General features: G+C 39.7%; 1 protein-coding gene across 3 annotated transcripts in view; it reads right to left on the bottom strand.

Annotated features, from left to right (window-relative positions):
- The window catches only part of TFEC (transcription factor EC), a 126782-nt gene that overhangs the window by 4462 nt on the left and 110733 nt on the right, over positions 1-11587 (bottom strand). For all 3 annotated transcript variants that reach the window (XM_082255423.1, XM_082255425.1, XM_082255424.1), the window contains exon 7: positions 4145-4292. In XM_082255423.1, the coding sequence (XP_082111549.1) occupies positions 4145-4292 (148 nt within the window). The remainder of the gene's footprint in view (positions 1-4144; positions 4293-11587) is intronic.

Below are 11587 nucleotides of genomic sequence, written 5' to 3'. Positions count from 1 at the left end.
TTATAGCTGGGGTGGGCCAACTCAATATTGAACCCTACGGACTTAGACTGGGATGCCATTAAAGTTCTTGTGCGTTTAAAGGCAATATAGTGTGTGTGTATATATATATATACATATATATGTGTAATTGGAAAAACTCAGAAGGTGCTCACACTATTAACAGATCTCTAAATAGTAAGAGATAACTGCTTCCTAGTCACCCCTGCAGTAGGTAAAAACCAACCGCTGACCGTTGACGGGCTTACTAAATTGCAAAAAAGGGGGGGAGGAGAGAAAATGAACTCTCCTCAACAGAAGTCAACTGAGGACATCAGGTATACTGGTGCAGAAGAAAAACTTTATTAGTAAGTGAAAAATGCATTGATTCCTAGATAGAACAATTACACTCCTTGTATAAAAACATACACAATTAAAATCAATATCATAAGTCACAGGTGATTAAAAACAAAAGGGGGATTGGGATCTGCGGTTTAAAGTCCCAACCGAAGAGACTTTCATACTATTCAGTCTATTGAACCATGAGCAACCCATGACCTAGGATGATTACATACATATATCCTGGCAGCACAGTTTCCTAAGTGCAGAGACTTTTTTTGCAGATACGACCTTCCGGATAACCTGGTCTAAGAGATCCCTGTATGACTCTACTGAGGACTATACCTAGCTATTTAGCTGTTTGTCTCCATAGGTGATGATACCCAATAAGAACAGTATAGTTTCTTATATGTAGAGTTTGTTTTATACAGATTCACCTGTGACTTATGATATTGATTTTAATTGTGTATGTTTTTATACAAGAAGTGTAATTGTTCTATCTAGGAATTAATGGGTTTTTCACTTACTAATACAGTTTTTTTACTGCACCAGTATACCTGATGTCCTCAGTTGACTTCTGTTGAGGAGAGTTCCTTTTCTCTCCCCCCCCACCTTTTTTTGCAATATGTGTGTGTAATTGCCATCACATATGTTTTTGTCTTTTTTCCAAGCAATCTCATGCCAAATGAGCGGGTGTGTAAAAGCACATTTTGCAAATTATTGTGGGCTGCAAAATATCAAATCAAAACCTAAACAAACATTGAACTGATTATTCTTCTCTGGCCACTCTTTTGCCAAAACGTGCATGTACACATACATGCTAAGTCTAGGAGTTGTCTTTCTAGAATTTATTGCTGACTTTGCTGAATTTATAACTTGAAAAAGAGAGGGGTTCAGGAATCAGGATACTTCAAACAATAGCAAAAAAAAAGCCGGAGAACAGCTTCTCACTAATCTTCTCTAAGTAACCTTTCCTGGAGGTAACAGGGGATGGATAGTATACCTATAAGACTCTATACGAGCAGTTCCAGTCCATATAGCATCTTCTGACACTTAGTCCCCTTCCAACATCTACACACCCAAAAGTCCACAGCAAGGTCTTCACAATGTCCCAGGAGCTGTCTGACACCCATCATCTACAGGTAGTTCTCTAGGGAGGGAGACAAAAAGATCTTTCTCCAAACTAGAACTCAAGGATAATGCCCCACAGAAAAAAAATCCTTTAGCAATCTTTTCCAGGCCCTCAGCTCAGCACCTGCTGAGGCCCGGACTGTAATTTATTGTCTCAATAGCTATCTCTCAGAAACAGTAATCGCAGGAGAACTGGAACCTCCTTGGAGAGAAAAGAACATCCTGAAAAGGTTTCCCAAACATTTATCACCTCCCCAGCCACCTTCCAGACATCTCCTTCCATGATGAATATTCACACTACATATTTGACTTTCCCCACCCTATATTCTGGAAGCTTCTCCTAGAAGCAAGTGAGAGAAATCAAACACCCAGGTGGGAAGGCTTGACTAGACAAATAAAAATGGGTACAAATAAAAATGGGAACAAATAAAAATGGGCGCAGATATATTTATTTTATCTGCTAAAGATTCTTTTTATTCATGTCTGGCACTGCAAAAAACAATGTTATCTACCACATTTTGAACTATACACATATTTCTATGTAACTTCCAGAAAGGGGAGATAACATCAGCGTTTATAATACAAATAAAAGTAAGATGTGCCATCTCGTTTGTATTTAGTGGTGTGAATCTTTTATCACTTTTCCCAGGACTTCCTGCAATAGCCATAGGCCATTGGTGCTGAGTCTTGGTTTGATGTTGCAATGCCCATTCAAAACAGTATTGTTGTTAAAATTATTACTGTAAAATCATAGCAACCTAATGCTACTCTTCATACTGGCTAAAATGGAAGTTTGTATACATACTGAAATTGCTAGCATTGTTTACACATAATAATTGACAATTAAAGAAGTTTGTAATAATGATTTACTTTTCCCCACTACAATTATATGCCAAGGCTAGAATTGTAACTTAAAACAAATCAGTTCATGGAGATAGAGTTAGACGTCTACTTAGCTTGTCATTCAAAACAAGGCGACAGCTAAGGTATGAAAGAGTTTTAGTTAATGTACTTTAGTGTGATGATTTCTGAACAACCTTGAGTAAATTGTTTCCCATGGTAATAATTCTGTAATTATGTATCAAATATGTGGTCCTCCTGACAAATTAGGTTTTCTATTTTCAGATTCAGTGTTCCATTATACCCTAGGCCAGCAGTTTTCAACTTTATTAAAGAGGTTGTAAACCAAATTTTTATTTTTTTTTAAACCCTGCAAGACAAAGGCATAATGAGCTAGTATGCATCGCATACTAGCTCATTATGAAATACTTACCTTAGAACGAGCCCCCACCGTGCCGCCCGCTTACCTGTATGACAGACGACGTGTTCAGTCGCCCGTCTTCCGGGATCGCGGCATCCGGCCATTTGATTGGCCGGAGCCACGGTGACGTCACTCCCGCGCACGCGCGCGGGAGCCGATGGTCACGGCACGGGGCTCTGAAGGAACGGCACGAGCGGCCTATCCTTCAGAGCGCATGCGCCAGTAATGTCACTGGCTGCATGTAAGGTAAATATCTCCTAAACGGTACATCTTGAGGAGATATTTACAGTACCTATAGGTAAACCTTATCATAGGCTTACCTATAGGTACAACTTGCAGAGGAGGGTTTACTTCCTGTTTAAAGTGGACCTGAAATCAAAAAGAGAACATTGACACACAGGGCATTGATACATGTGTATTGTGACCAAGCAGTATCCTAAAAACTTGTCTTGGGTCTCCCCTGAAAAATATCAGTGAGGTTTCTGGCATGTGATGAGGCCTAGCCACCCATGTACCGAAGCTTCATATCTGCTGTGTGAGAGACACTGCTTACTCTGACTGCTGGTCTCCCAAGATTTGGAGAGAAGTGATATCATTACTGTATTGCTTACTTTTCTCCTTGCTGGAGAGAAAACGAATTGTACATAAGGACCTGCTTCATTTATTTTTCTTCCTGTACCATTCCTGCTGCTTTTTGTAATAGATCACCAACCATCAGGACAGCAGCTCTGACATAAGGAAGCAAATCCCTGTTCCTCTACCAAGATGGCTGTGTCAACACAGTGTAGAAAAAAAACATAATGGGACCGTCATGGGAAAAAGATTAGCAACAGGAAAACTAGGTCACTAGTTGTTTGTTCTTTCTTGAAGTTGAGCACACCCTCCAAAATGCAGCTCCTCTTTAAAGTATGTTTATAAATGCAAATATTTAAAGGGCATCCCCTGGTGTGGGTCAGTATCGCAAGAGCCCTTCGACATTTTTATTAACACAATACCAGTAGCTCTGATTTTGTGGAAGGGTTTCCAAATAATTCATTAACAGTTTTAAATAACTGAACATATTTTCTGACATACATTTTGCATAATACTTGGTATTTACTTAAACTCAACTATTGTAATGAATTTATATAAAATTCTTATATGTAAGCTACCCCATATGCCAGGATCTATTAGGGCTTTGCCCTCAGAATTATGTCACTGAAGGAAGTGTCACATGAAATTTAAGAAAATACTAAGTACTGCAAGTTTTTATACCATAATCTTCCACGCCTTAAATCATTTGAGAATTTATTCATCTAACTGATCTTTGTAAAAGGTTAAGCACATTTTAGAGCTGCAAAATGGCTCCAGTGCACGATGAGCATAATAAATAAAATATCATCTGATAGAATTGATGGGGATGATTTCTGAAACTTTTTTTTTCAATATTTAACCAACCTGAATACGAAGCAGCAGTCTCCTGTTGGCCTGCTCTAATTTTTTCTGTCTGTGTTCTAATTCTCTGCCTCTTTGTTGTTCTTTTTGTAGCCATTTGATGTATTCCACTGAAACCTTTAAAATAGTTCCTTTGTTCCAGCGCATATCACTGCAAAATGGAGAAATAACCTTTTCACAACTGTGCACATCAGCAGAATTCCTAAGAACTTACAAAATCTTTTACATTAACCTGAAATAATGATTTACATGACTATTATTCACTGTTAGATATTATTGCTTCTGAATGGAAATTTTAATAGAATAGTTAAGAAGTCCTTATATAGTAAAATTGATCCTGGAATGAAAATATGTGTCAAAAGAAACTAATAGAGAGACTTTTTTGTGAGAAGGCTAAATGTATTATCATGATTCCACCATTACAGTTTTTAAATTTTAAGTGAAAATTGCTTTTATTATTAACTCTCAGATTAAAATCTATGTTCAGTACTTATACATTAATGGAGAAGAAAATGTACATTGCCAAGGACTTTAGATTACATTTTAAAGATCATTTCAAGAATAATATTCTTTATATGTGGCTCTTTTCAGGAAGAGGAGATGGTTCCTTTGTTCAGAATAAAATAAACTAAGTTATGAATAGTGATTGTTATTTAAATTGTTACATTATATGAAATTATAATCTTTGAGAAGCAAAAAAAAAGAAGAAAAAAAAAACTGTCTATTTTATTTTTCACCAGGGATTACCAAACCTATTTGGCTGTGTTTAATTGTATCTGTAAAATTCAAGAAATACCTAGTATAAATATATCTCCTATCTGTTTCAATAAAATGAAAGCAAAAACTGGAAGCATCTTTTTCCCTGATATATACTGTATATATATATATATATATATATATATATATATATATATATATATATGTGTGTATATCTTTTTATAAAGCTTAATTTTAGACCTTAATTATTCTTTGTCAGCAAGATTTCTATGATCAGACATAACCAGTGCAGACAGCCTCCCAGGGGTCATTTGATCGGAATCGGGCCAGTTGGCATAAGGTGGATATCTATAGCAGATTTCAGTTCAGTTAGTAAATGGCCTTTCAGTCTCTGGCCATTTGTTTCTTTTTTTTTTTACAGATTTTTTTTGGCATGAAAAATATTGCTGCCAAAAATGGTATACATTCACCATTCATACTCCCATTCTTACCAACCTGGCACATTAGGCATACCGGCTGATATTTCCATTGCAAAATGGCTATGAATGACTCAGCCAACCACCTGCTATATTAATGCTTGCCTGTATGCCTTGGGCTAGTTCACACCACATGCGTTCCAGTGCTTTCTTTTCTGCATCCAAAATGCATAGAAAGTAGATCACTGATTCAGCAATAGCACGCAATGCTGCCCTGCAGCAAGCAAAGCCAGCAGACTATTAGCATACATTAAAAAGGATATTTACTCAAGAGATAAAACTACAATTCTATAACTTTACAAAACCATGGTTTGGCCACATCTTGAATATGCCATCCAGTTTTGGTCACCAAACCTGGGGAAGGCTGCGCTTGAACTGGAGAGAGTCCAGAAAATAGCAACAAAGCTAAAAAGGGGATCAGTCAGTTATGAGGAGCGACCACAAACAATAAACATATTTTCCCTGGAGAAGAGTCTTTTAAGAGGGTATATGATCAAAAAATACAAATATTTACATGGGGACTATAGCATTGTGAGAAAACAATTTTTTTTTATTATTTTATACAAAATAAGTACAAATACATATCACGTTAACAAAAAATATTTCTTACATTTTTATTTAAACTTATCATCCTCCCCGCCTTAAATACCCCCACCCCTCCCCTCCCCCCATGCCTCCCTCTCTAATTCTCTTTTTCCTTTTCTTCTCTCCATTAACCGCTTGCCGACTGCGCACAGTATATTTACTGTGGCAGTCAGCCCCGGCCTGGCAGAGTGACGTAGGTCTACGTCACTAGCCTGGGACCGGCTTTTGAGCCAATACCGGGCGAGCGCGTGCCCGCTGAGGGGCGCGGGCCCGCCCCGACTCGTTAACAGGGGAGTCCGCGCGTGTGACCGGCGGACCCGATGTCCGCCGGTCACAGTACGATCGTCGGTAGAGCGGGAGAAAGGCGGGCGGCTTATGTAAACAAGCCGCCTGTCATTCTCCCCTGTGTAAAAATGGGGATCAGACAGTTCTACTATGTAGACCCGTTGATCTCTGTTTTTACAATAGGAGACATGTCCCATCACAGTTAAAAACATGCCCCTAGGACACACTTAACCCCTCCCTCTCCAATACAGTTAACCCCTTCCCTGCCAGTGTCATTTTTACAGTAACAGTGCATATGTATAGCACTGATTACTGCAGTAATGTCACTGGTACCCCCAAAAGTTTCAAAAATGTCAGTCAAGGGTCCGATCTGTCCGCCGCAATGTCGCAGTACCGCAAAAAACATCTCAGATCGCCGCCATTACTCGTTAAAAAAAAAACACCAAAAATGACAAAAATCTTTCCCTTTGTTAGTAAACGCGATAATTTTTGCGCAAACCAATCAAAATACGCTTTTTGCAATTTTTTTTACCAAAAATATGTAGCATAAAACAAATTGGCCGAAAATGTTAAAAAATTTTGATTTTTACATTTTTTTTGGGGGGAATTTCATATAAAAAAAAGTGAAAAATATTGTTATTTTTGCAAAATTTACACTCTTTTTTTGTTTATAGCGCATGATCAAAAAATTGCACAGGTGATCAAATACCACCAAAAGAAAGCTCTGTTTGTGGGAAAAAAAGACGTGAAATTCGTTTAGGTACAGCGTCGCACGACCGTGCAATTGTCCGTTAAAGTCACACAGTAAAAAATCGCAAAAAACCTCCTGGTCAGGAAGGGGGTAAAATCTTCCAGGGCTTAAGTGGTTAAATGTATCCTCTTGTTTTCCTAAATTCCATCCAATCCTCCCAAACATCCTCCCAGTCTTCTGTCTCATCTTCTCCCCAATCTCTTAAAAGTTCTAATGTTCTTATTCTCTCTACTCTTTTGACCCAATCTCCTATTGTCGGGGCTTCCTCTTTTTGCCATAATAGCGGGATCAATCCCTTTGCCGCATTCATCAGATGAGGTATTAGTGTTATTTTATATTGTCTATATAAAATAGCAACAGAAAATAGCAACAAAGCTAAAAAGGGGATCAGTCAGTTATGAGGAGCGACTACAAACAATAAACATATTTTCCCTGGAGAAGAGTCTTTTAAGAGGGTATATGATCAAAAAATACAAATATTTACATGGGGACTATAGCATTGTGAGAAAACTATTTAACCCTAGTCTCTAAACAAGATACATGGCCACCTAATGAACTTGGTCAAGAAGCAGTTCAATTTTAAACAGAGTAAGGAGTTATTTACTGTTAGAGCGGTAGGATTGTGGAGCTTCCTTCCACAGTTGGTGGTGTCAGTAGGAAGTTTGGATAAATTGAAACAAAATTTTAGATGTGTTTTTCAGTGAATACAATGTACAGAAATATTGAAAAGAATAGTGACATATTTATACACACACATGCGCGCGCATGCACATTGAACTGGATGGACCAGTGTCTTTGTTCAACCTTACCAACTATATACCTATAAATATTTTAGTCAGGTAAATATGAAATATTGCATATGAATGTTGTGTATTTCTCTATCTATCCAGCAGGTAGAACTCTAGTCTCCTTTTATTGCTCTTTCTCACCACCACTTATTTAAAAAGCCCATTTAAGGATATCTGGATCTTGCTGGGCTGCACAGTGACTAAGTGGTTTGCACTTCTTCTGGCAAGCAGGACAAGGATCATTGGTTTGAATCCTAACCATGTCACTAGCTGCCTGGAGTTTGCATGTTCTCCCTGTGCCTGCATGGGTTTCCTTCCACACCCCAAAGACATACTGGTAGGTGAACTGGCCCTAGTATGTATATGTATGAATGTGAGTCAGGGACCTTAGATTGTAAGCTCCTTGAAGGCAGGGACTGATGTAAATGTACAATAATTATGTAAAGCGCTGTGTAAATTGATGGTGCTAGAAAAGTGCCTGTAATAAGTAAAATCTGCAGATCAATGTAAAAAAAAATAGACACAGAACCCAATGAATCAGAGCATTACATGGAAGAAAAAAGGAAAGTGGTTGGTTCCAAGAGGAAGTAAAGCTTCCCCTAGGGGTAACCAGGCGATTATTTAAGCGAAAAAACTTGACTAATTGAGTTGATTACAAAACATGTATTTAATTAAAAATTGAAAAGAGTACATTTACTCATTGTTTCCACATGGTGCACTACAAAAAACCAACACCTAAAAATACCCACACATGTCTAAAAACACTAGACACTAAAAAAGTTACGTCTGGACTGATAGACTATGTGGGCTGCTTTGATCTGAGCGAATCACCGCTCAGTGTGTTGAAAAGGAACAATTTCCTATAAAAAAACATCAAGGCAACAGTTAACAAATGCCCCGGGGCTACCCTACAATTCAGGGCCGTCTTTAAGGCAGGGCAAAAGGGGTAGCTGCCCTGGGCCCCATCATTGTTGTGCGGCCCAAAGCAGCTGCCTCATACTTGCCAACTATCCCTGTTTAAAATCCCTTAAAGTTTTAGTCCCATAGCTGCCCAGCTCTGCCCTATTGCCATGTACAGATGACTCACCTGCAGATCCTGTATTTACCTGTAAATAACCAGCAATGATATGTAAATTGCATGGCATTAATATGTAAACAGCCATGGACCAGCTGAATTGATATGTAAATAGAGGCAGCATTCATATGTATATCATGACACCCTGAGGTCATATCCACCTTCACTTCTGTTGAATGCTGCCCACTGGGGAGGTAAAGGGGCATGCTTGAAAGTCCTGTCTACAACTGAGGTCATTAAGCCTACCATCAGCCTGTTCTGCAAAGGTAAGCAAATTGGAGGGGGAACCTTTTTTCAAATACCATGGTGGCACAGCACCCTGAATTTTGGTGGATGTGAATACGCACATCTCAGCAGATGCATGAAGGTGTCATTAACAATTAATGCCACTGCTGTGTACCAGGCGAAGGGCAGCACATTTCTGTGGTGTCAGGAAAGCAATTTTGCATGTTTTACTGAAACAAGAAATGTGAATGCAGGCTAAATGTCTCAGTTACATTGGTGGTCAGTGTAAATCTTCTCATTACATTGGGGCTTGGTGAAAAAGCCTTTCATTCACACTAGTGGCCAATGTAAATGTCCCCCTTACTTTGGTTGTCAGTGTAACTTCTTCATTACATTGGTGATCAGTGTACATTTCCCTTTACAGTGGTGGTAAGTGCAGAATTGCCCTTACATTGGTGGTCAGTGAAAATCCCCCCTAACATTGGTGGTCGGTGTAGAAGTGTCACCTTACATTGGTGGTCAGTACAAATCTCCTCAACAATGGTTGTCAGTGTAAACTCCCCCTTACATGGAGGTCATTGTATATTTCCCCTTACACTGGTGGTTGGTAAAAATGCTCCTATTACATTGGTGTCAGTGTAGAAATCCCTCTTTATATTGGTGGGGGGGGGGGGCGTAAAATCACCCGTTGCATTGTGATCAGTGCAAATTGTCCCTCACATTGGTGGTCAGTGTACAATCTCCCCTCACATTGGTGGTCAGTGTAGAATCCCCCACTATATACTTGCCAAAGATTTCCTGCTTTGCTCTACATGATTCAGAATTTGCCACAGTGTACTGCCTCCTGACTAATCCCATCCCCCTACTATGGTCACTAATCCCATCTACCCCTCAGCATTGCCACTGATCACCCCCCCCCCTTTCCCCAGCATTGCCACTGATCCCAGGAGTCCTAGTATCCCTAGGAGTTTTCTATCTATTGATAGGTCCCCTCACCTCCCCAGTCCATAGTGTGCAGGCAATCAGTGAGCAGTAATGATGTGCAATAATCTCTTGCAACCAATTATTGATCGGTAAGGATGTGCAGTAACCTCTAGCAACCAATCAGTGAGCAGTATTAATGTGCAGTAACCTCTAGTAACCAATTATTGAGTGGTAAGGATGTTCAGTAAGCTCTAGCAACCAATCAGTGAGCAGTGTTATTGTACAGTTATCTCTAGAAACCCATCAACAAGCAGTAGTCATGTGCTGTAACCTAGAGCCAAAAAACAGTGAGCCACAGTTTGTGCTGTATACTCTAGCAGTCAGTCAGTGAGCAGTAATGATACAATGTAACCTATGGCAACCAAGCACAATTGCTGCCTGATCTGATTAAATAAAATGATTTTGAGTTTAGCTGCTGTTTATTTGTATGTCTCAGAGAAAGTGGAGAGCGAAATTGCATGGGGGGCCCAAGAAAATGTTTGCCTAGGGTCCAATCAATATTAAAGACGGCCCTGCTACAATTACGCCACTTATGTAAACAGTCGGTGGCTGTTGTAATTGAGGATTGTGGTCTATAATGGACCTAACAGCATGATCATGCATGTGTAAATGGACATGGAACATATATGCACCAAATGGATAATCCAGCATTCAATGAATTGTAGGTGGATTGTGTGGCATAGTCCATATCCTTATTGTCAGTGAGATCAAGCTGTGGGGACAATACTGTCTGAAGGAGTTAGCAGTCCAATAACGATTGAATAGTTCACAAAGTCAATGCTGTCCTGCCGATATATTGTCACAGTGTAAAGAGGAGCGAGCTCGGTTTACCCCGCCTTCTGATAATCTCCAGATGACCTGTGTTCTATCACTGCAGCGATCAATGCATCGTACCTGCTCCAACTCATACAGCCTTAGTGAAGTTTCTTGTTCGGCATAGAGTGAGCACTGTGTGTTAGCCATAGGGAGGCATTCTGCATATCGATACGCGGGTCTCAGCAACCATCCTTCACTTATCGCTGAGTTCAGCACAACATCTGGGGCACTCGTCCCAAATGTCCAGAGTGTCACTGGTGTACCCACTACATGCTCAAGCTCTCTGCACAGGGAGCTCTGAGAACCGAGCTTCCTCTGCAGAGCTCCTTGTGCAGAGCTCCCTGGGCAGAGAGCTGGTTACTATCAGCCACCAGCACTCTTCTCTCACCCCCTCAGAGCTCCCTGTGCAGAGTGCTGGTGACTATCCGCCATCAGCACTGTGCTGATGGCGGATAGTCACTCTTCTAAACAAAGTCCAAACAAAGGGGGTTGATTTATTAATGGCAAATATATTTTTACATGGGGTGTTAAACTTTGCAAGGGAGTTTGCCCTGGAGCTTAGTGAATGAGGTTAAACTCCGTTGACTTCCATCATCCAATTATGTGCAAGAAAGAATTATGTTTTTTTTTTTTTTTTCTTGCATGTGATTGGGTATTATTTGCAAAATTAAATTTCACTACATAAAATAAGCTCTGGGAAAAATTCCTTTGCAATGTTCAACTTCCCTTGCAAAGTGAACAGCC

This window comes from Pelophylax lessonae (genome assembly GCF_965119305.1).
Source record: "Pelophylax lessonae genome assembly, chromosome: 4".
NCBI lineage: Eukaryota > Metazoa > Chordata > Amphibia > Anura > Ranidae > Pelophylax > Pelophylax lessonae.
This window is presented reverse-complemented; position numbering and strand designations above follow the sequence as displayed.